This window comes from Trachypithecus francoisi, unplaced genomic scaffold (assembly GCF_009764315.1).
Source record: "Trachypithecus francoisi isolate TF-2019V2 unplaced genomic scaffold, Tfra_2.0 Lachesis_group12, whole genome shotgun sequence".
NCBI classification, from domain to species: domain Eukaryota; kingdom Metazoa; phylum Chordata; class Mammalia; order Primates; family Cercopithecidae; genus Trachypithecus; species Trachypithecus francoisi.
The window spans coordinates 45,826,143-45,852,865 of record NW_022681457.1 but is presented as its reverse complement, the minus strand read 5'-3'; the positions used below and the strand labels follow the sequence as shown (position 1 = coordinate 45,852,865).

General features: G+C 35.7%; 1 protein-coding gene across 1 annotated transcript in view; it reads left to right on the top strand.

Moving 5' to 3' along the window:
• TTLL7 (tubulin tyrosine ligase like 7) overlaps window positions 1-26,723 on the top strand; it is a 135,310-nt gene that overhangs the window by 95,617 nt on the left and 12,970 nt on the right. Inside the window, 5 exon segments of the mRNA XM_033225406.1 lie at window positions 1,194-1,392; window positions 4,894-5,099; window positions 6,089-6,223; window positions 8,391-8,471; window positions 21,638-21,798. Of these exon segments, the coding sequence (XP_033081297.1) occupies window positions 1,194-1,392; window positions 4,894-5,099; window positions 6,089-6,223; window positions 8,391-8,471; window positions 21,638-21,798 (782 nt within the window).

Genomic DNA, 26,723 nt, shown 5'->3' with positions numbered 1-26,723 from the left:
ATCCAAGGATTTCATTATAGTGTATGCTAACATCAAAACATTTTTGTTTGATTTAACAGAGAGCAAGCAACTAGTATACAACTGAAGGAACTTCTCCCATCAGGAATAGGAGGCATATGGTGTGTGTAATAAATAGTCTTTTAGAATGACTGAGTTATGAAACTGTCTTGTTCTTGGTTATGCACATTCTTTCTGATGTGAAACTGTCCCATGTCCCTTTCCTTCCATTCCTTCAGCTGGCATCATTAGAAATACATTGATTGGGAGGACTAGAAACAAGTGATTCTAATAGGGATAGTGACACATAATAGCATGGCATTTTCAATCTTTACAGATTTTCCCTTCTATATTAGAGGAATTTATCCTTCCCCCATGAAAGTTTACCCCTACTGATCTTCATATTATATTATTAATTTTTAAAATGTAGCTCGGGCAATGAAAAATTATGTCATTCTATTGTGGCCAGAAGCTACGTGCCAGAGATAGGAGTACTCTGAGAAAAAGACATCAGTTGTTCTTGAGCAGTTTGGAAGGTGGACAGTTAACTAAAAATTCTATTTTTATAAATATTCACAGCCAGTTAGTTATGTGAGGGATACCTAACTTCTTGCTGCACATTATCTGAATGGATAGGCTCACAGAAAATGTTTTAGTATTCTTATTCTTTATCCTTCTTGCCCCTCTTTCTCCTCCCACCCCCTCACACACACACAGACACACACACACCACACACGTACACAGATGCACTTGTGTGTGCACATGCATACACATTTATTGAGTAACTCTGAATGTTAATGATACGACAAAGGTATATCTCTGAGTCTTGATGAGTAATCTTTCTTATGGAATGAAGAAAAGCTGATTTTATTTCTGATTTTTATATTTTTATCTCAAATATTTTCCCTTTATTTTGTTATTCTTTGTTTATAGATACTCTGGCCCTTTATTCCAGTCATGTGGGAATAACATATTCCGCAATCATGATTATATCATTTAAGAAAGAATATTTTGCAGAAACAATAATCAATGCATAGCACTGTAGGCTAAGCAGCATGGCAGCAATAGTATTTGGGGGGATTCTCAACCTTCAGTAAAAAGCAGCAAGCATAGGGGGAAATTTAAAATAGTAACTAATCATATCAGTAAACCTTTTTAAAGAATTCTAACAAAATAACATGTTTCCGTCTTTTTAGCCTCTGTGTTCTATGCCTGAGAGTACTGAGATAATGAAAAGACCGAAGTACTACAGCAGTGACAGCAGTTATGATAGTAGCAGCAGCTCTTCAGAATCTGATGAAAATGAAAAAGAAGAGTACCAAAATAAGAAAAGAGAAAAGCAAGTTACATATCATCTTAAACCCTCCAACCACTACAAATTCATTCAACAACCCAGTAAGTCAATTTCTTCTAATTTAGATGTTGTATAAAGAATTATGGAACTGAAATTATTAAACTCAATGAAAGGTCCTTGGGCCAAATGAACCCTGTTGTGTGTGAGGAGACCTGGATTCCATCCCCCTTCCTTCCCTAACCAGACTCGGGCACATCCCTTAATCCCTTTCAAGATCTGCAAATAGAAAACGAAAGGTCTGGATTAAGGATCTGTTCTTCTATATTTCATCATTTTTTTTAGGTGCCAGATTTTTGCTTGGGTTTTGTAAAATGTGCCTCATGGCTGATCTGATGATTACGTGTCTCTTAAGCGAATATATTCTCTTCTCATTCAATTTCCGCCCCTCTACTTCTTTCACCCACTTTGTTTTATGCTATCACTTATTATATATATTTTTAAAAGTATGTATCTCCTTAGGCATTTGACTTGAATGTATCTTTAAGTTACATAATTGTGAAATAGTTGAAGTTTTGTTCCCTCCCATTTTCATCACCAGTGAGTACTGAAGTCAGGGCTTATGATGCATAGGAACTACTTAGGAGAGCAGCCAACCACTGCTCCATCTCCTTCCTTTTCTGCTTCCTTTTCTCTCTATTTGTATTTCTTTTTACATTCTCTTTCTCTTCCTTTGTCTCTTCTTTCATTTATTCTTCAATTCCAAGTGTGCAATATTGTGTCTGTGATTTTTCTTTCATCCCCAAATGTCCAGTGTGGGATTGCTGTTTGCCTAGATTCAGTTGGAAAACCCCTTCCTGATGCTGCCTCTAGTCCAGGACTTTCTGAACCCCTGTCTGTCATATCTCTGTTTGTCTTGTGCTCCACTGTCCTAGGGTTCCGCTAAGGGAACCAGCTCAATAATGCAGTGAACACAATTGTGAGCCCTTTTTACCTTCAGCAATGTATTTAATATGTTAACTTCCCTGATAATGTGGATATTTTAAAACTGGCCTTAAACACTTATGGCAAAATGCTTGAGGAATACAGAACCAATAGATGAAGCTTTTACAGGAATGGTCTTTGTTTATATGTTATTCTCTAAAGAAACATGCTACTACTTCATATCTTTCAGGGTTTATGTCTTTGGAGGGAAATTAATGTTTTGTGTTCCATTTCATTTATTTATTTACTCATTCATTTAAGACATGTTTATTGAGCACCTGTTGTACAGTTTGTAAGCTATTTAATCATTTGCTTCCTTTTTTCTTAAGGATTCCTTAAATACTTTCAGTGTGTCTTTGTGTAACTATGGCTCTGTGTTGGTTTCAGAAGCTGACGTTTTTATGCTTAAATTTGGCCAGTTTTTAATTCCCTTTCCTGTTAGCTGATGTGTACCTCCCTAATGGCATGAACTGATGGGAGATGAGGACAGGTTAGAGAAAAGCTTGCTAACATTCTTATAGCTCTGAGATTGTTCTTTATTCTCAGACCAATAGGTTAACAAATTGAGATCAGACAATAGTGCACTAAAATATACAGATTTTAAAAATGTTTTTAAGTATGAAATTTCATTTGAAATCTAGCCTAATTTAGTTACATGTCTTTTTTATTAGTTATATTTTATTTTTATATTCATGAGGAATTGTAACAAGCCTTTTACTTTGTGTTATCTTCTCTCTTTAATCTTACACCAAGGAACACTTGAGTTCTTACACCAAAAACTTGAGTTTTGTCTTCAGAGTGATGCTGATGATCAAGGACACAATCCAGATTATATGTAACACTTTCTCTTATATATAGTTTGAAAAATTCTAACTTATTTCAGCTTCAAAGGGATATGCAGGTTACAATGATTTTTTTGTGAATCTACCTAAACATCGTTGGCATGTCTAGCTACTTAGTTATTCTGTCTGAATTTCTAGCATGTGTAGGCAAAAGAAAAAAAAAAAGGAATCCGTGATGATTCAAGACAAAGGATATTTTCTTTCTGCCCAGTGATCAGGTTGTATACAACCAAACCATTACCATAACCCCTCAAAGGGAGTAGGACTACAGTACAGTTACTAGCACATGCCTTGGGTATTTTCTTAGTATAAGTTTGCTCTTGGTGCACATTAAATATGTACAGTTCTTTGTTTTTTAAAAAAAAAAGATTGACCGGTGGTATGTTCCTCACATAGCCCTTCTGCCCTTCTCTAGAAATATAGAGGCAGTGTCATTTTGAAAAGCGGTGACAGTTTTCAGGTTCAGAAGGAAGTTAATCTTTGGAACAAAGAGAATTTTTAAAAAAATCTTTTATAGCTTTAATAAGTATAACTTTTTGTATTCTCCAAAATTTAATTTAGAAGTATATCCCAAATATAAGGCTTATGTCTTTTCCTTTTATAAAGGTTTAATTTTTTTTCAACAGCTAATGAAGAGAAATATTTGGGTATTCAACCTGGCTTCATGTGAATTTTACTAAATTATTTAATTAATGAAGATGTATTCCCCAAGCAGAGAAAGAATACACAACAGAGGATATATAAACCATAGGAACTGAAAAACAATAAAAATATTGATAGTATTGAGTGATGATCTATTGCCCTGTGTCAGGAGTCAAAATTTATCTGGAACAGTTGGTTTTCTTTATTAGATGTTCCTAATATGCGCTGGGGAAGATATTTTATGATTTCTCTTAGATATTTTTTCTGATAACAACCCTATAGATCTCTATATTATTTTCTTCACTTAAGTCTTTTTCTATTGGAATTTAACCTACTTTAAAAAATTATTTACTCTTGTGAATTAGAGTGCTCTCTGTTCAGTACTACTCTTTATAATAACCAATTCTATATTTAAATTCCATTAGGATAATCTCAATTTTGCTTTATTACTGTTTTTTTCCTCATGGGTTCTAAATTCTATAACTTAACCTATTTAGCCTGTCCACTTTCTATACTCCTTTCCAGCCCTCCCTATGAATCTTGCTGTAAAATATTCAATCTCTAACCTATACCCAGATTCTTATAAGTGGCCAGTCAAATCCCAAGGGATAGTGGATAGCATCATGGAATTATACAAACAGGGAAGACACTGGAATTAGATAGGGTCAGGATTGAAACCTGATCTTGACCACTTTCTTGCTGTATAACCTTGAAAAAGTTCTTTCTCTAAGCCTCTGAGCAATGGAGATCCCTACTTCAGAGGGTTTCCATGAGGACTAAGATAAAAGTGTAGCACTTAGCACAATGCCTGGCTTATAGAAGGTGCTCCATAAATGTTAATTTTCCTTTCTTCTGGTTCTTTTATCTCATGTTTTGAAGATATAATTTTGAAGGATTGTTGATAGTAGTATTCCCACAAGAGCCATTTTTTATACATCAGAGGGGTTCTTCTGCAACAAGTTCACTGTTGTTGAAAAATGTATTCCAAACTCATATTCCCATGATGATGCCTATGCTTTGACATTTATTGCCACTTCACTACTAGCTGCTATAATCTTTAGTTTATATAGACTTAATAGAGTAAAAAACTTGTATTAATACTGCTACTGTAGTATCCCTCTTCTCCATCACTGATAGGCTCCATAAGGCGTTCAGTCAGCTGCCCTCGGTCCATCTCTGCTCAGTTGCCTTCCAGTGGGGACACCCGCCCATTTTCTGCTCAACAAGTGATATCTGTGTCACGGCCAACTTCTGCGTCTCGGTCACATTCCTTAAACCGTGCCACCTCCTACATGAGGCATCTGCCTCACTGTAATGATGCCTGCTCTACCAACTCTCAAGTGGTAGGTCATCTGTTTTGCTCTTTCAAGTTTATAGGGAGCTCTGTACTCAGGCAAGGGGGATCAGATGAGAGGAGGACAGACTGAACCTCAGATCCTTTCCATAATTCAACTCATGACCTCTTGAAATTTGGATTATTCACCTACCTTAGCCTGCAATTTAGTATGACTCTTAAAAGGTGCAGACTTCACTCTATCACAGAACTCAAAGATGAACACTGAGAATAGCATTATTTTATTTTCTGTTTGCTGATGTGGTAGGATAATATTACTGAAAATTACCTGAGTAAATGCATGGTTTTGCAGTGTATTATGCAGTCTCTCTTTAAATTTGAGGAAGTTTGGAAAATTTTACTTAATGGGACAGTTGATTAATAGGTTAAAAAATGATAAATTAGAGCACTTAAGTACAATGTTATTTATAATGTGTTCTGTATGTTAAATTAACATTGAGTATTCCCTTGTTAGCACAAATCCCAGAGATTTGGTATTGAGAAAATAGTGAATTTAGTTTGTAAGAAGGCTTACTTTTAGATGCTCAAACAGATAGCTCCAACTACCTTCACGTAGACTAAGGATTTATTTAATTTGTTTATTTAATATGGATCGTGTTTCCAAAGGGAAGTCAGGAAATATAAGTGAATGAATTTCACTTGGTAACAATGAATTTTTTTTTTCTAATCAAGAAAAATTGCCTAAGGTATATGTAGCAAATGAAACTGACCAGGAAGTCCTTTTTAAGTATTTATATATTTTTATTTTAGTACTTTTAGCTAAATAAGTATAACCTTGTGGAAGTATGAAAGACACTCTTGGGATTCGTATCCATTTAATCCAAAGAATTCACAAGTGTAAAAGAAAATTTTCTTCCTTTTTCATTGTTATTGTTTTCAGTTAAAAGTGCATCATTTTTACCTAGAAATATCTTTCAGATTATACTGGCACAATGAAATAAGACCCCCTCCAAATATCTGTATTCTTTCAAATTTAAGAGTGAGTCTTTGCGGCAACTGAAAACAAAAGAACAAGAAGATGATCTAACAAGTCAGACCTTATTTGTTCTCAAGGACATGAAGATCCGGTTTCCAGGAAAGTCAGATGCGGAATCAGAACTTCTGATAGAAGATGTGAGTATCTGATGTGTCTAAAATGCCAAGGAGCTGGTACCTTTTTATTTTTCTTAAAATATTAAAATTTCTTTCCTGAAGGCATTATGCTCAATGACATAGTAAATTTAATTGATGTCTTTCCAACCTCTACTAGCTTTAGAAAATGCAGGGGTTTATTTTAATTGTTACAATTCATGAACAGTGAGATCAGATTATAATCAGCAGTGCAAAATATCTTTTAGTATATAGTGCTTAAAGTCTGCTTCATCAAGTGAGAATAATTAGTGTTAAATAATTATTGTTCTTAATGATTAAGCAAATATCATGTTAAACTTGCCTCTATAAAGATTTAGAAAGAACTAATATGGAATGGGGTATGATGAAAAACGTGGGGCTGTGGCATAAAATGTCAAGAATATTTGAATGTGACACCTCGAATGTCACATTTTTGGGGTCAGAATTTTGAAATGACTTATGTGGAGCTGTGTATTTTTCTTGTTACACACACATGTGCACCACCCAGTAGAACATTCTAAAAGGTCAGAGGGTCCTAAAATTCACATTAAAATCAGTGACTTACTCCTAATTTAGAAAGAGGGTCCACGTTATTTCAGATAATTTTGGTGAAAGAGCACTTCTTCACGCAAGGTTACATTTCTTCATTCAAACATCCTTTTCATTCTTAGATAATTATTCAGTAATAGAACCTTGTGTTTTTGGTGGGGGCACATATATTTTATAAATATATTAAAAATATATTTTGGGCCTTTTTTGTAAATATAATTTTATAAATTATATACATAAAATATATGTATTTTTTTTCCCAGAGGAGAAGGCACCATCTAGTGGCCAGTTATAGGATAAAAACTACAGCCATGCACTTGGACTTTTCGTTTTTTAACATTTACTTTAGACCTGTCTAAAGCAAGTGTATAGAAACAAAAAGCAAACAAACAACAGTAAAAGAGACTTCCTTGCTGAAAAATACCCATAATTGCAATTTATATTATGTACTGATGACACAGTCATAAGCAAAGCCCCTAATTATTATTTTGTTGATATATATTTTTAAAAAGTGAAAATGGTAACTCATTTGCAAGTTAGGTGCTACTTAGTTACATCAAAGGAAATGAAAGAAAGCATTGGATGTTAAGGATTATGCTAGATGTGCTTTTATTTACCTATGTCATCTTATCTGATAAAATTATTTTCTACATATAGCCAATGACTTTGTAGCACTTTATTTTATGTATTTCTTAGAGATATTAGTTATATCCCATCTTTTTTAATCAGGTAGAAGAAAATTAAACAGAGAGTAAAACTAATATTTGTGACTATCGTGATTGTTCTATAAAGAATGTATATAGGCTTATATAATTAATCAAATATAATTAATAATTATGTCAGACATCAAATTGTTTACTGTATGTTCACTATGTGTGAACATTTTAATCTGTTTACTACAGTATATATTACAAGACTATATATTCAGAAGTTTTGCAGACTTGCACAAAAAACAAAACAAAGTAGTAGAATTCTCATTTTATATAGGCTGCCTTCTAATGCATTATTCAATATTTTATTACATGAATGATGTCATAAATCAACCTCTAAAATACAAATGAAAAATCTGTGTCTTGGATTTCTTGCCAAATCTTACGTTCCTGAAGGTATTTGGCTTTCATTCATTGGAGATTGTTTTTTGTTTTTGAGACAGAGTCTCACTCTGTTGCCCAGGCTGGAGTGCAGTGGTATAATGTCAGTTCACTGCAACCTCCACCTCCTGGATTCAAGTGATTCTTGTGCCCCAGCCACCCAAATAGCTGGGATTACAGGCATGCACCACCATGCACAGCTAATTTTTATACTTTTAGTAGAGATGGGGTTTTGCCATATTGGCCAGGCTGGTCTTGAACTCCTGGCCTCAAGTGATCTGCCTGTCTTGGCCTCCCAAAGTGCTGGGATTACAGGTGTGAGCCACAGAGATTGTATTCTTAATGCAACTAGAATAGAAAGCTTTGGACGTAGATGGCTTCTTTAATTTCTATTAGAAATCTTTGCACATGTCTTTTTATGAAAGTTGGCATTATTTGTTGCAAGTAGTATTGTAGTGCTTTCATTACACAAATTAATTTAAAAAATAGTTTCAACCTGTAAATTTCTTAATGTTCATCCTTCCAAACAGATCATCGATAACTGGAAGTATCATAAAACCAAAGTGGCTTCATATTGGCTCATAAAATTGGACTCTGTAAAACAACGAAAAGTGAGTAATGCTCAAAAACAGTTTTCTCCTCTTGGATTATGTATTAAGCTAGGATCATTAAGCCAAATTCATAGACAGACTTTATATTTGCTCATTTGTTTACTCATTTCTTCAACAAATACTTATTAAGTATCTATTATGGGTCAGGCACTCTTCTGAAGATACAATTCTGAAGATACAAAAGTGAATTGTAAAAAATCCATGCTTTCATAGAACTTACATTCTAGTTAAGATGTCTGATAATAAATAAATATGTAATAGAATGTAAGGTAGTACAGTCAGCCTTCTATGTCTGTGGCTTTCGCATCCATGGATGCAACCAACCAGGGATTGAACATGTTTGGAAAAAAAAAGGATGGCTGTGTCTGTACTGAACATGTACAGACATTTTTTCTTTTCTCATTATTCCTAAACAATACAACAGTATAACAACTATTTACATAACATTTACATTGAATTAGATATTATAAGTAATTATAAGTAATCTAGAGATGATTTAAAATATACAGGAGGATGTACATAGGTTATATGCAAATATTCCACCGTTTTATATCATGTACTTGAGCATCCATGTATTTTGCTTTCTGGGGGTGGGGGGGTCCTGAAGCCAATCCTCACAGGTGCAGAGGGACAACCGTACTAAGTACTATGAAGAAAAATACATTGAGATAATAAATAGAAGGTAGTATTTGAGCAGAGACTTAAATGAAATGAGAATCATGCTATACAGATATCTGCAGAGACAATGTTTCAGGCAGAGGGAAGAACAAATATAGAGATGCTGAGGTAGAAATTAGTTTGATGGGTATATGAAGCAGAGCAAGGCACCATTTTATTTATATATTCATAGGATAGTCTGTTTTAGCTGGAAAAGAGTGAGTGATGGGGTCTTGGTAAGAGATAAGATTGGACAGATAGGGAGGACCTAGTTCACAACTTTATAGGCTATGGAAGGATACTGGGTTTTATTCCAGTTGATGAGGAACCACTGGAAAATTTGAGTAGAGTAGTTACATAGCCTGTTTGAATTTAAGAGAATCATGAGAACTACTTGTGGAGAATAGAACTGGAGGAGCAGGAATTTGGCAGAATAGAAGTAGGGACCAGCTAGAAGGTTGTTAGGGTAACTGAGGCAAGAGCTAATGGGTGCTTAGCTAGGGTGGTAACTGAGTGGATGGATGCTGGAGAAAGAGGGGAAGGGTTTTGCTGTTTCTGTTGTTTCATTTTATTTTGACCATGTTGATGTTGATATATTGATTGGACATCCAAGTGAAAATGTTGAGTGTATAGTTGTATAAGAGTTTTGAGTTTAGGGCTAAGATTGTGTATGGTGAACAAAAATTTAGGAGTCTCTAAGATATTTAAGGTGTCAGCTAGATGAAACTACCTCAAGTTTCAAGGACTAAGGCCTGGGCCTCTCCTACATGTAGAAATCAGAGAGATGGGGAGAATCTACCAAAGAGGACTGAGAAGGAACAGCCAGTAAGATGTGAAGAAACCATGAGAACTGGGTGTCCTTGAAGTCAAGTAAAGAAATTATTTTAAGGACAGAGTAATCAATTGTGTCACGTGTGGCTGACAGAGGTTGTAAGCTAAGCATTGAGAACTGACTGTAATTTTTGGCAATGTGGATGTTAGTGATGACCCTAATCATAAAATTAGCGGGGTGGTGGGGAGTAAAACTTGGAATATGTACAAGAAGAAGAAAAGTGGAGAGCAAAACACCACAGTTACTACAGGCACTTTTTCAAGGAATTTTGCTATAGAGGGGAATGGGAAATGTGGTGGTGGTAGATGGAGAGGAATGTGGGCCAACAAGGTTTTTTTTTTTTTTTTTTTTTAAGATGAAGGTATTTTTAGTTTGTATGATGATGAGAACGATTTAGAAGAGAGGAATGGCACAGGAAAGAGAGGTGATAAAAAGTTCTTGAGTAAGTAAGCTGTGAGAGGGGGAGGATTTTCCTAATCAAGAGCATTTATTCTAACAGGAGAGAAGGCAGGTGCATGGGAATGTGGTGGGAAGATGGGAAAGTTTTCTTCTGGTGGGGGAGGGCTTTTGGAGATTTGGGGAGAGAGTATAAGGTACATAATAGCTGTCTTGGAGAATGGAAGAGTGGAGTGGCCAGCACGGTGAAGGGCCCATCAACTGCACTGTAACATTGTTTTCTGGGAGATAGGCTATTTTAGTAGCAGAGTGAAGTTGTTGAATTCCTTCAGTAATACAAACTATCATTTGCCCTTTCTCAGAATTATCATGGATAAGCTGAAAGTTGATGCTGATTACATGATGACTCTTAAATTATATACTTTTATCTGAGTAAGCTGAACTCACTATTGCACATTATCTCATTCAACAAATACTTGCTTAGTGTCCTGCCATGTGCCACGTAGAGTACACTGTTGAGGAGGCTATAGTAAAGCTGGTGACAGAAGCAGATTGCAAAACACATGGGAAGCCCTGAATATGTTTTCAGGTCGCTGACTTTGGTTTCCATTAATGGAGATACAGACTTTTTATTCGAATTGGAACCCTGAATTTCCTTAAGTCCGTAAAATTTTTGTAATCTAGAAGAGAGAGAAGTGTGGGTAAGTTGCTAATTTAAAGAAATAGTACGATATTAATAATACAGGATAAATGTGGCATTTCAAACCAATAGAGAAAAGATGGTTTTTCTACTCAGTGGTACAGAAGCAACTATCTATTTGTAAGAAAATGAAGTTGGAGCCTTAATTCTCACCATATAAAAACAAACTTCATATAATTGCAGTTTTCTATGTAAAAAAGAAAATATTAAAGATTTGGAAGAAAATACAGAAGGATAAGTTTATAATCTTAGAGTGGGAAAACATCTTAAGAAAATACCTAAAACCTAGAAGGCTTAAATTAAAAGATCAACAGATTTGATTACATAAAATCTTATGAAAGGTAAAAAATATCTTAAAAGGCAGAAGTTGTGAGGGCAATTGGGTGGGGGATAGAGGAGGAGTTTGAGGAGAATAGATAAGTAAACATAAAATGAAAAGTAACACTAGTGAACCAATACCTTCTGCACATCAATCAACAAAAGAAACTTGTTTGTAAGTATTGACACATAAGATGGCAAAGCATATAAAAAGACCATGAAAAGACAACGTATGGATTTCACATAGCCATTTAACACGTAAATAGATCCTTGACCTTACTAATGAAGAAGAAAAAGCAAGTAAAAAACGTCATATGGGCAAAAAAAATAATAAGACACATAATACCCGGTGATGGAAATAGTATGAGTAAAAGGGCCTTTGCTATACTATTAGAGAGAAAGAGAGTACATTGGTACAAGTCTTTAGAAAAATAATTTGTAATATCTATTAAAATGACATGTTTATAATCTTTATAACTCAGCAAAACCACTTCCAGCATTCCATCCTACAGAATAATTGCCTGAATGTGTAAAAGATTTTTTTGTACATGAACATTCATCACAGTGATAAGGCTTCTCCATGGAAAGGGCTTGTGAAGTAATGGTGGTGTGCGTTTGTTTTGTGTTGAGGTAGGAATAAGGGAAAGAGGCAGAGAGTGTCTCTCCCTGACCCCAGGACCTTGCTTCAGCTGTCCTTGCTAAGTAGAATCCCTTCTTTACAATCTCACACACCACATATTTTGAAGATCCAGCTCCATCTCCTTCACAAAGCATCTGGAGTCCCCTACAACCAGATATCTTTCCCTACTTGAATCTTCATGGCACTTTGTATTCAATTATCTTATGATCTCCCTTGAGAAATTTATGGATAATTTTTCCATGCCTCTAAAAAGCCAGAGGATGGGTCTCATTTTGTAGTTACCTTCAGGGGGCTGTCTGTCAATTTTTGTTAAGTTGATTCCATTCTAGACTTTTAATTCTAGACTCAATAGCAAGGTAGCTGCTTCTTTCCGTGGCCATCTTTCCTTACTGGTTAGTGATACGTTTATTTGAACAGGAATAATAAGACAGTGCTATTCTATTTTATATATGTGATGTGAGAAGACCTGATAAACATTGATGGGATGATTAAATGATATGTGTGAATAATAATATTTGTGAATTGGAAGAAACAATTTCAATAGGGTTGTTATGCTCAATTGACTTTCTACATTTAGAGGAAAAATAAATGCTTGTTTATAAATTTACTACTGAGTACATATACCAGTGTATCTACTTCTTTGATACTGATTTACTCTAAGAAAATAGGAGTAAACTATTTTTATGTAATCTTTTTTTCCAGTTCTCAGAGGTGCAACCACCTTTAAGTATTATACACTGTTATGTGGAGGGAGTGGAAGCACTAATGTGAGGGGAGGAGCTTTATTACCATTTTTATACCCTGCTAGTCTTTTTTTTTTTTTTTTTTTTTTTTTTGCGCTTCTTTACGGCTTCTTCCTTTGGTATAAATCAAAGGTATTGGGTTTCCCTTGTGCTTGCAGAAAGTAACAATGTATTCTGTCTTCAGTAAAAGCTTGTTAAAGTCCCACAGTTTGCACTACCCAAACGTTTACTGTCATTCTTCTACATAGATAATTTAATAGACAATTATATTTTTGGCAGAAAAATTCATATCTTGAATTTTGGCTCTTAAAAGAACAGAAAGGGCTGATCTTAACTAGAGCAAGTTTATCTTACAAAGATGCCCAATTTTATGGAACCCTGAAAGTCGCTGAGGAATGCTACTCCCAGACTGTGAAAAGAAGTAGAAGCCTAGGATTTAAACAGGTACAACTTGTTTGTAGCAATTTTTCTTGCTATTCTCATGATTATTGGGGCTCCTCTTCTTCCTTCAACAATTTTGTTCTTTAGGAGGCTTTCCCAAAACAGGCTCAAATTTCTCAGATATGTAGTGAAAGGTGAGGCACGTCTGGGAAAATAAGCAGAGGACAGCTTTCAGCAGCATTCATTCTGTGATGACATTCTTCCCCTTATTCAGGTAATTTAGGACCCCTTGCCCATGAGTAACTATTTTAATATAAGGAGCTTTATATTAAAACTTTACTATAACGTTTTGTAAAACTTTCCATTTTTATAAAGTTAACCCTGCCAAAATTTATAGATTCTTTTATTTATATTCACAAAAAGAAGCCTAACAAATATACACATCATGAATACAAATCATCAAGCCAGTCAGCAGTGCAAACCTGCCAGCAGTGCAAACCAGCCAGCAACAGAGGTATTGAACTCTAATGTAAACAGATTCTCACTGGGATTTTTTTTAAAAAGTTTTGTCTGCTTAATAAGTAGCATTAGAATTAATTACGTGAAATACTTAAAATTTACCCCAGATAGGAATAAGAGTAAAATATAGAGGTAATTTTGGAAATAATCATTGGAACAAATTTAAATGTGTTTAGCTGATTTATTTATATACATATATTTAATATATAATTTTTTTCTCTACCTCTTCCCTACCTGAAGTTTATTTCAGATAAAATCAGAGGTAAAGTGACCAGACAACAACTGACTGAAATATTTTTTTTGCCTGACAATATAAGAGCTAATGTAATAATGAGTCAAAGTGCATTGAAAAAATACTTTATATGGTGAAATTAGAGAGGCAAAAGCATGTAATAGAGTTACTAGACCTCTTTTCATTACATGAAATTGTAGTGGACATCTCATGAGGCAGTATGGACTTGAGTTCAGTATTGCCTGTGGCCTTTAACTTGGACAGGTGACTTCTCAGAACTTCTCTGAGGTTTACAGCGTTAAGTATTGAAGGGTCCTTGTGATAAAGCGAGACATCATAAGGGAATGTACTCTACCCTTAGAAGGGGTAAAATGCAGGCTGAAATGTTTTCTTTTCTACTAAGGTTCCCCATGTCAGACTGTTTCTCTGATGTATTTTATTTTACTAAGAATTCTTCATATGGGGTATTCTTTTGTATAGAGTATATAGAAATGGTGTATAAAAATTATCTGTTGGCCTATAACATGTTGATCATTTATTTGGCTATCAGAAACTTGTGCTATTGTCTTATAAAGCTAGAAACTGCATCCAAGAAACTAAAAGAAACCTGGAAACGTAGGTCAGCTGTAGAATGCAGAATTAGATATTATAAAAATGTATCTGACTTAACTAATTTACATTGGATGTATGTTAATCAGATCCATCCTTCTTTTGGCTGTAATGTCAGCCAATAATCATTGAAAAGCTTTACCAGCTTGATCTTCTGGGAGGTAGACACTAAGATGGAATTAACAGTGAAAGGTTTTTTTTTTTTTTTTTTTTTTTTTTTTTTAATGGAAAACACCCAAGGAAGATAATGGGGAGAGAGAACTCAAGTACGCAGGAAGAGCCGTAGGACTATAATGCAGGTCTGACTCCAGTAAATGCAAGGGAGGAGGACTGGGTAGGAAGAACCTCAGACTTTAGTGAATCTCTGAGAAAGTCATGGTCAGGCTGATGGGGAGCCCAGAACAAAGACTGGTGTTGGAGGGATCAGAGTGAGCAGAAATAGCTCTTCACTCATATCCCAGCCATGCTTAATCCTTGCCTGGGAACTATCTTGGGAGAGTGTAAGCATGGTTTGAATATTGCAGTGGATACCCAGTGGAGAAGCCATCAGCTAACTGCATTCTTTGAAACATGTTAATTTAAATGGCACATCTCCATGGCTGCCACAAAGGCTGTGCGTGATACATTTTAATTTAACAAACATTTATTGGTTGCCAATTTTATACAAATAATATGCTAGACACTGTTAGGGATTTTGAGAGTTGTTTACTCATTCATGATTAAGTGAGCATGTTTACTCATGCTCACTTAATCATGCATTCAACAGATATTTATTGAGGGACTGCCATGCCCCAGGCACTATTCAAGGTATGGTGGCACAAAACTCTTAAATTTAAGTATCTTAATTCCATTTAGAGACCATTCTTGAAATATGTATCTCACTTTTCCTGTTCCAGGATTGAGGCATTTGTGGTTGTTTATTAGCCTGTTGTAAAGCTCCAAGATTAGAATGACGTACACACAGAGTCTTCCACATGCTTTCCTTTTTTCTGTTCCTGGAAATAAAAAAAAATTATTTGCCTTCATATTTTCCTTAATGGATGTAAAATGTAAAGATCAAGGGTATGGGAATTAAATCCTGAAAAGAACCCTCACCAGGTGAAAATGGAAGTAGTTAATCTTATTTAATGTCATGTTGTGGTAACTCCATACTTGCATAATTTAGCTTTCTGCCAAGAATACAGTTGCTTTATATAGTTTGTGAGGAATATATCTGAAGTATGAAAATATAGCTGTGTTGGTGGGCTGCGAAGAATGCCAGATTTGCTGAAAAGCTTACTATCTGATGTGATACCTAGACATAAACTAAGACTGGAGGATGAAGAGAAATAACTAATGATAGTAAGGTTTGCATTTATTTTGGGTGCTAAGAGATCCTTGTTCATCAAGTATTACTTCTCTAAATAGCAATTTATTTTTAATACCTACCGTGGCTGCTTCTGCATGCATTTTGATGATACTATTTCCCATCTCTGTTTTATTCAGGCTGACATAGATGCTGTTCAGAGCTGTTCGTTTTGCATCAGCAAAGATGCCTTTACCCTGTAGCCATCACTGCTGCATGCATCATTAGTACAGCATGTAGTGATTTTAATCTTATTTCTAAACTGCCTTCACCTCGTGCCATTATTTTAATTTAGGACCAACTGTTCAGCCATATGGAGCAGTTTGTCATTCAACATCTGTATGCTCTTGCAAAATATGAATTTGTGTGCTTTATGCCTTCAAATGTGCTATATTTCATATGGAAAAGACAAATCTTTTCATTTTATTAATGTTGTCGTTGACTGAATCTCCCATTTATTTTTTCCCTTGGAGAGCTTAATGTTGGATTGGGATGCTTTTAAAAGTCATAATGTAAGGAAATGGATACCTATATTCTATAAGTTAGCCTCACTTAAGCCCACAGATAAACACAAGGGCATCTTGCTGATCATTTATTTTTGTGTTTCACAAATTATTTATCTTCCACCCAATTTCTTCAATCCTCAAAGCACCAGAAATCCAAAAAAGCATCACAAGTAGAACTGGCACTAATTTATCTCATTCCAGTCTGATTTCTTGCCTATCTGATCTGTGCTTTCTTAAAATCATTAAGTGAGTGTTTTGCTAAAAGTACAGTCATTGTCTCCCCATCTGTATAGCCTTCTAAACAAACTATTCCATACTCCATGGCCATAAAGGAGGGGGTGCCTAGGCAACCTTGTTTGTACACAGTGATCCCACCCTCCTTCAAAATACCATTGGACTAGAGATGAATCTGAATCTAAGAAGAGATAATGGGGTTCTCTTCTAGGCTTTTGCTGCTGGCATCTGGAAAAACTAAATTGTGAGGCAGTGCTGGATGTGGTTAAGAGGGTAGGTCTGGATACAATGAGTTGGGTAATCTTGGGCAAGTTGCTTATCTGCTTTGTGCCTAAGTTTTCTCATCCATAAAATGGGGATCCAAAATGTTTTCACAACCAAAAAAATTTTCATAACCACTAAGCAGCAAAACCTAACCCACCTGAATTCATTTGGTGACAATGACCTGACAAGAAGTTATATATTGATTTTGTCTATCTCTTGGTTTGAATATTTACATTTTTTCCTGCAGAAATAATAATATATATGATTATGGAATCTAGGCTTGAGGTTTTTGGAAAGGGACTATGGACCAATAGTATCTACCTCATGCTTTTGTTTTGAGGATTAAATGAGTTAATATATGTTAAAGTGCTTAAAACAGTGCTTGGCACATGGTAAGTTCTCTCAATGATTTTTACCTTGTCTACATAGGTGTTACTTTCTTGCAAGGAATGACTCACTAAGACAGGAACCTACTAAATGATAGACCTTGTCTTAAGCCTCGGGGATCTGGTAATTTTATCACCAAGTTGGGCACAATTTCCTCCCTTTATATGTATAACACTCTCCATTAATTAAACAGGAAATCAAAATAAAATAGGATGATTGCTAATAAAGGAAGAACTGGGCATTAAGATATCAAACAATAGTTCAGTGACAGGTAAAGTTTCCCTTAGCAGTGGCATTTGAAGTGAAACGTAGAAGTTTATCAGATGAAGAGATAGGAGAAGACTGTTTCAGGCAGAGGAAAGAGCTTATGTGAAGACTCAGAGGAGAGTTGTAGGATTTGGGTTCCTGTTCCCTCAGTTTGTGTTGTTCAATGTCCTGCAAATTATAGGGGTGGGTCTTCCAGGACCAAAGCTTGCCTTCTTGGAGAGGCTCCTTGAAAACTGAAAGCAAAGAGAAGCAAAGAGGAATGTGTGTTCCCAGTGGTTTGCTCTGAACAGGAAGGAGAATGTGCCTAGTTTGCCCAGACCATGCCAGTCTCACCAATCTGGGAAATTGTTTCTTAGATAGGGGTGCCTGATGGGGTACCATGATGCCTGCAGATTTTTCCACCTCCATATTGAAGACATATTGAAGAAAACATTAGGAATGAAGCCGAAGCTTTCCCCATCCCTAACTCCCTGGTTCCATTCTGAAGTTGCTGCTTTTAGTCATGTATGGGCTAGAATATGGTACTGTCATGCTATTAAAATTCCCTCTAAATTAAGAAGAAAATATATGCAGGGTAGTGGTCAAAAGAATCTACTCTAAGTAATGTACCTAGCACAGTGTTTGGCATAGAGCAGGCAGATGATACATGTTAGTTGCCCTTGAAGTATATTTAAAAAGGAATGAATGAATACTCCATGATCTCAAATCCTTTATCATTTTAAAGTTGAATAATCATTTTATAATATAATGTGAATACTGATGAACTTAAGGTAATGTTAAAATTGTCAGTATCAATAACACTTTTCATTTTCAGTTATTTTATATAACTCATATTTATCCTTGAGACTAATATATGGGTTATCTTGGCTACTTTTTTATTCTTTCCTTTCTGCATTATGACTTTTGGCCTATTATTACTTACTAATATATTGACAGAAAGTAGAAAGGAAAATTCAGAAGAAAGATGATTTAAATTTCTCATTTACAGCTATTGTTGATTCTTATATCACATTCGTCATGAGCACTGCTTTGTACACTAAAAAATATAAAGAGTTAAACTAACAGCTTAAATTAAAATTGTAAAAACTAAAAGGCAGGAATTAATGCCTTGATACTCACATTTCAGTATTATTGTGAAAGGTTTTAAGATATTCCTCTTTATAATGAAGCATTTGTTATCTGTAATAATGAGCCTTTCCATGAGTTTTTCACACACAACTTTATTACAGATTGCATTTTCCCTCCTCATCCTCTGCCCCTTCCCCTAGGACACACCCTGACCTACAGTAGGATTTGTATTACTGCCCCCATCACAGTGCAGGAAGCTGGAACAGGAAGGGAAGGAATGCTGCTGCTCACGCATTTCCCTGTGAGAAGCTGTAGTTCCTTTCTTCTATAAATATCACCTTGAAAACTTTTTACTAAATTTATTTTTAAACAAATGTTTATTCTAAATTTGCCTTGATCAGAGATAACTAACTTCATTTCTTTAAATATTGCTGTTTTAAAGAGAAACAAATCATTCTTTCATCTGCTTCCAATTCTTCATGTTTGTATCTATTGAGAAAAATGTCTTTATTTAGTCTTTATGTTTGAAAGTCTTTTTCCCTTTTCATCTTTCACTTTCATTTTTATAGGCAGTTGCCATAATTATAGCTAGATAAAAAGTGAAAAATCCACTTTGATGAATGGAGATCAGAATATTAGTAATTGATATTTCATTTTTCTTTGTTTTGTTTTGTTTACAAAAGAATTTTATTGGAAATACCTACATTGCAGAAGTATCAAGTATATGTGAATTAGACAAAAGAGTTTTTTGGGGTTTACAAATTTTTTAGGACCTCTAGGATTTCAGTGGTCCAGATTAATCATAGTCCTTATTTCACGATACTCTTTCACGATTGGTTTGTGCATGGCCTGCTTTTATTTAGTGTTATTTAGTGTTTTTAAGTTTACTATTCCACCTGTGAACCCAACACCCAAATCAAAAGCTAGATTCTTGGAAATAACGTATATAACCAAATGATTCCCTTCCATCCCCCTGGCTCCCCATTTCCCGGGTAGCTATATTCTTGAACTCAGTGTTCACTCTCCTCCTCTTCTCTTCCCTTCCCTTCCCTTCCCTCCCCTCCCCTCCCCTCCCCTCCCCTCCCCTTCCTTTCCCTCCCCTCCCCTTCCTTTCCCTCCCCTCCCCTCCCCTTCCTTCCCTCCCCTCCCCTCCCCTTCCTTTCCCTCCCCTCCCCTCCCCTCCCCTCCCCTCCTTTCCTCCCCTCCCCTCCCCTTCCCTTCCCTCCCCTCCCCTCCCCTCCCCTTCCTTTCCCTCCCCTCCCCTCCCCTCCCCTCCCCTTCTCTTCTCTTCTTTCTCTCTTGCTCTCTCTGGCTTTCTTTCTTTCATACATATATATGGTATATATACCATATATATAGATATAGTATATATATATAATGTTTATGTGTATTCCCCATGTGTTTTTAAAACTTAATTGTTTTTACTTCTATTACAAGGGTATCATGGCCAGGGGTGATGGCGCATACCTTTAATCCCAGCATGTTGGGCAACCTTGGTGGGCAGATCGCTTGAGCTCAGGAGTTCAAGACCAACCTGGGCAATGTGGTGAAACCCTTTCTCTACAAAATTACAAAAATTAGCCGGGCATGGTGGTGTGGGCCTGTTGTCCCACCTCCTCAGGAGGTTGAGATGGGAGGATAGCTTGATCCTAAGAGGTTGAGGCTACAGTGAGCTGAGATCGTGCCCTTGAAACCCAACCTGGGTGACAGAGCAAGACCTTGCCTCAAAAAAAAGGAGGTGGTATCATGCTATATATAGTCTCTAGTACATTTTTTTACCTTACCATTTATTATGGAGATAGAAGTTCTGTCTTGTGTGTCATATTTGATTCATTTTGACTACTGTATTAATACTGTGTAATAGTCCAGAGGGGATGAGTATCCACTGTTTATTTATTCACTCTCTTATTGTTGAAGAGTTTGATTGTTTCTAGGTGTTCACAATTGTTAACAGCTGCTATGAACGTTCTTGTACATGCCACCTCCTATTTTTACCTATGAGAGATTATTTCAGAAATAAAACTGCTGAGCCATAGGGATATTAATTTTCAACTTTAGGAGATAATGCCAGACTGTTTTCCAATTTGTGCACCGATCTGTACTCACACTAACAATGTCTAAGAGACTCGGTAGATTCCCTATCCTCTCTAGAACTTGATATCATCAGACTTTTAATTTTTGTCAACTACATGGATATTGTATTATAACTTTAATTTTTGTTCTTTATGTTTATTGGGCATATTTATTTCCTCTTTTCTGAAATGCCTGTTTGTAATGTTTTGTCCTTTTTTTCTATTAAAAATTTTGGTAAACATTCTTTATATATTCCTGATACTAATCTTTTTTTGGATATGTATGTTTTGAATATATTTTTGCAGTTTGTAAGTTTGTCTTTTATTTTCTTTAAGGTGTATTTAATGACCAGAAGTTCTTAATTTTTATATAATCAAAATCTATTAATCTTTTATGGTCCATATGTTTTTGTGACTTAAGTAGTATTTTTCTAGCCCATGGTTCAATAAATACTCTCCTATACTTTCCACTGAGATATAGAATAGTTTATTTTTATTAACGTGTAAGACCTTAGCCCCTCTAGAGTTGATTCTTTTTAATGAGGGATTCAGCTTTATCTTTTCTTCATCTAATCCATAAAGATTATAATTTCAAAATCTCTATCCACTGATCTGAGTTATTGCCTCTGTCATATACCGAAGTTTCATAAATGCATGGGCTTTTTCTAGACTTTTTGTTCTATGCTATTGTCCAATGTGTGTGTGTGTGTGTGTGTTCCTCTTTGAATTTTATTTTTATTTATTTTACTTTTCATCATGGCTTACTGCATCCTTGACCACTTGAGTTCAAGCAGTCTTCCCATCTTATTCCCCCCAGGTAGCTGGGACTGCAGATGTGGGTCATAATGCCAGACTAATTTTTAAAAAAGTTTTGTAGAGACAGGTTCTCACTATATTGCCCAGGCTGGTCTGGAACTCCTGGGCTCAAGCTACATCTTTGAATTTTAGACACAGATATACATTCCTAGATCATAAGTACTTTGGTTTTTCTACTAGGTTTTGGACATAGTGAAAACAAGCATTCGTACAGTTCTTCCACGCATCTGGAAGGTGCCTGATGTCGAAGAAGTAAATTTATATCGGATTTTCAACCGGGTTTTTAATCGCTTACTCTGGAGTCATGGCCAAGGGCTGTGGAACTGTTTCTGTGATTCAGGGTAAGTTCTCAGTCATCTTTTATTATCATCATTTTTAATATTTTACTATTTAGTTATAGAGGTAGCCTAATAAAATGCTTGAATGATCTTTTAAAATATGGATTTCTTTTACTACATGTAATGTTTAGTACTCAACTATAATTTATATCAATTAAGGTGATTTAGATAAGATGATGAATATGAACACAACACCACCTAATTAATTTGAATTCAGTGGAGAGAAGGTAGTCCTGATTAAAGAAAATACAAACCAATATCCTTGCAGTTCTTCTGCAGTCACCTTCTAAAATTATGGCTACACTTCTCCTCCTCCCCAGAATCCCAGTGCTGCTAAAGCTGCTGTGACTCATTGTCATTTTAGCCTCAAGATATCTAAAACCAAACATTCCATGTCCTTTTATTCCGAAATGGCTTCCTTTCTTGGCTTCCCTTAATCCTGTTGTTATTCTCTCAGTCATACAAGTTGGATATCACAGGGGCACCTGCATCTTCCTTTTCCCTCACTGTCTTTATTTAATCATTTGCTAAATCCTATAGTTTTTCTGTCACATTCCCACATGGCTAAACTAGCTTGTTTCCATTCATTCTTTCAACAATCATCAAGTACTTACTTTTGTGCTAATATTTTTAGAGGTACAGTGTTGAATCTGACACAGATAATAACTAACCATACTACTTATTGTGTGAGATGCATTGTTCTAATCACTTTACATGTGTTAAGTGATTTAATCCTCGTAACATCAATTTGAGTCAGGTTTTATATTATCTCTGTTTTATAGATAAGGAATCTGAGGCACAGATAGGTGCTAAGGACCTAGTGGAACTGGGATTTGAACTCATTTAGCCTTGACCCCAGAGTTCATGCTCTTAATCTATAAACTCTGATGTCTCTAGCAGATAAAGTATGATATATACAAAGCGAATCATTTGATATGGTTTGTCTGTGTCCCCACCCAAATCTCAGTTTGAATCGTAGTTCCCATAATCCCCATGTGTCATGGGAGGGACCTGGTGGGATTTAATTGAATCATGGGGTGGTTACCCGCATGCTGTTGTTCTCTTGATAGTGAGTGAATTCTCATGGATCTGATGATTTTATAAGGGGCTTTTCCCCCTTTTACTTGGCACTTCTCCTTGTTGCCACCATGTGAAGAAGGACATGTTTGCTTCCCCTTCTGCCATGATTGTAAGTTTCTTGAGGCTTCCCCAGCCATGCTGAACTATGAGTCAATTAAACCTCTTTCCTTTGTAAATTACTCAGTCTTGGATATGTCTTTTTTAACAGTGTGAGAATGGACTAAATCATCATTATAAAAGAGATACAGATAAAGTATGACAGGATTTTAGACAAAATGAGCCTGTTTTTGGTAAGACAGCTAAGTGAAATGAATGGATTTCTAGGCATTTTTGTTTCCAGTTTTTTGTTTCTCATATCCATCTTACTGTCAGAATCATATCCTAAAATCTGTAGTGATTTTCCTCCATTATAATTTAAGTTTAAACTTCTTATCTACAAATACAAGGCTATCTAATATGCTGTTTTCTTATTTCCCCAGTCTTCCTTCTCATTACTCTCCTATTTGAATTCTGCTCCAGAAAAAACAAATTCATTTTTTCAGATTTCTTAAAAATTCGTCTTTTTCTTCCTCTGAACTGTTGATGTCATTTAATATCTGATTGGATGGCTTTCTACAACCGCAACCTTCTGGTACTTTCTGTATTATTTGAATCGAATGTAAAGCCCATACTATACCTGCCTCTTCTGTAAAACCTTAACAGACTGTTCTATTCTGAAATGATCTCAGAATATTCTCCATTTAAATATTCTAGTCATGTGATACAGAATCATTCATATCGTTTGGAGACTCAGTCTGTCTACCATTTTTTTTTTTCTTAGCTGCCATTCACCAACAGGGAGAATTAATAAGGCACTCTGGGTGTGATGAAATCTGAGAATAATTCGGGCTATTATTTCTACAGAGACTTAAGTGAAACATTTGAACTCCACAGCCCGTTAGTTGATAGCTCTCTGTAAAAGTTCTCCCAATCTGAACTTAAAATGGAAATGTTTTTTCTGTTGGTTGATCCATTGGCTTGATGCTATATATGAATCCCAGCTACTCTCTACCATGGAGAGCAATGAGAAAATCTATTAGTGAAATCAATGCTGTGGCTCTGAGTCCATAGATAATCTCCAACACCAGACTCTAAAGATACCCATGAAGTGGTGCTTCCTTGCTTCCAGGGCTCCTCTTTCCTGAACTATTTTGCTAACATACTTTAACTTGATTCAGAATCCTTTTCTCCTATCCTTGGCACAATACTGCCTGCCAGTTTCTCTGGTGGTGTCTATTAGTAGTAGTAATCATAGGGATAGTAAGTAGTATTTATTGAAGGCTTACTAAATATCTGACATTGTTTTACATATTAAATATTTGTATAATCTCCACAAAAAGTATTTTGAGTAAACTATTACCGTCATTTACAGATGAGGAATTGAAGTATAAACATAGTAACTGTATGAACCTGTATTTAAATCCAGGTAGTCTGAGTCAAAAGCCCAAGCTCTTAACTCTATGCTTCACTGACATTCCCCAAAGCAGATTTGCCAATGGTTGCCAAGCTTGTTTTACTGCAAGTCCATAGCATTAGCCAAATCCCTAGCCTACTATGCCTGTGCAGGTGAGGCAGGAGTAGTTTTGAGACCAATTTGACTCCACTCTCATCTACTTCTTTCAATTTAGTAGTTTAAAGAGGTGAGTTTAATATCGGATTTTATTTTGCATTAATGAGTTTTTTAGGCTTCCTCAATTTAGTGAAGTCACATAGTACTGTGTTTGATTCTCAGTTTGGACCCAGAGTAGTTCTTCTTTATCCTTTGAATCATGCCTTCTCAGTGTATACTCCTTTAACCTTTGGTCCGAAGGCCTAACAGTCATGGTGAAAATCTCCTCTTCTCAGTTTTTAAGGAATGATTTTAATATAAAGTTCAACTTTCTTTCGCAGTTAGGTGTAAAATCTTAGAAAAATATAATCCAAGTCTTTGATTATATCCAAGAATCCAAGGCCTTGATTGTTGCCTTTGCCTGTCAACATCCCCAACAATAAAACAAAGTAAGTAAACCATCCCTGTCTACCTCCAGAAACACCAGAGTAATGTAGATCTTTGTGGTAGGTTTCCCTAGAGTTGGCCACGGGGTTTTACTGATGTATCAAACAGAAAACACCCTTCTTCCTCTCTTTTCCTCTACCAGGCTGCTGATGCCCATGCCCAGTAACCCTTTGATCACATGCAGCCTTGTGGGAGTGTTATGATGCCCACATTTGGAATATGTTTACTTTAGGGAAATAGCTCTTGGAATTTCCATAAATAAAATTATCTGCCATGTTTTACTGGGATAGAGGAAGTCCGAGGTTCCATGGGACTCAAACTTAGGCCTGAGAGCTGGGGAATGGTGGCTATGGGAAGTGGCATTTCAGGTGAGAGTTAAAGGAAGAGTAGGGGTCTGTGGGGGTAAAGCCAAGAGAGGAGCCAGGGTAATATGGGAGAAGGAATGCATGGTTTGGGAAAGCCCCATCTCCACTCAAAATCCTAATATGTAAACCCCAAAGAAGAGAATCTGGCTTGGATTCCCTAGCCAAAAGTATTTTCCTGTGGGGGTTTGTCATGTAAAAGCCTTTCTTTTAGAATCTTAGGGCAAGAAGAAACTTTAGGGAATATTCTAAGGCAGTAGTCTATTTCTAGGCTGAATTATGCCTACTCGAAAAGTTATGCATAATATATAGACTACTTAAAAAGATATGAATCTCCCTGTTCTTATATCATGTTCATATGGATGTGTTGTTGTTATACTTTTTAGGTCATTAATCTTTCTGTTGGTGATTACTGTATTGGTATATATAAACTTCAGCAGCCTGAAAGAGGAAAAGAGAGGGACAAGGGTGTTTTCTGTTTGATGCATCAGTAAAACCCCTGGGCCAATTCTAGGGACACCCACCACAACTTTTCCTTTCTCCTTTCTGCTACTTAACTGTGGGCTATTCAGTCAGGACTTGTACCAGTGGTGAAAGGAATGTCAGTTTCACTCTTTAGATAACTGCTTTATGAAATGTTTTGATGAGAAAGTGGGTGAAAATTATTGGATTACTGAATAATGTGAGGATTTCTAAGTCTCTGGATTGCATGAATAACTTTCCTTTGTTGCCAGAAATATTCTATATCTTACTGTTATTTTACTAAAAAAGTCATTTAAAGTGATTTCCTTTTATATTGCTGTGAGGATTAGGGAGAGCCAGAAAGAACCTTTTAATCATTTAATTTTTCTTTTTGAATTCATGGATTTTGATGACCCTGTTTCCTTGGAATTTAGATTCAAAAAGCAGGTAGAAGAGACCTAGGGTACTTTGATAAAAGCACTGGTATTTTAACTATTTTTACCTCCTTTCACCTTTTTGAAAAACTTTGTGTTGCTAGTGTTGAAAGCTGAAATACTGTAGTAGCATTTCACATCTACTCAGCTATGCCAGGTGGCAGGTAGGAATAGGGGATACAGTTCTATACTCAGGTTTCCTTTGTGTAGAGGGGCCACCACTGCCCTAGGGCCAAATGAAGCAGGTTGCTTTCATTTTCTTGAGCATTTTGGTATGCTGACACCTAAATATGGATTAATACATAGAGTAGAATGTAGTCTTGGCTAGTAGTGGTAAATATATACACTGGAAATCAATATATATAGGACCTTGATTCATATATTTATTTTAAATATTTAAGGGAGAATGAAAGAATGAGAAGCCAAAGCTGGTCATATTATAATTTACATATTATTCAAGAAGTTACATCAGATTAGAGTGTTACAGAAGAAGCCCTTTCAGCTTTCTTCCATTTAATTTGTTCTTTCCCTACCTCTAAAGAAAAATTACCATAA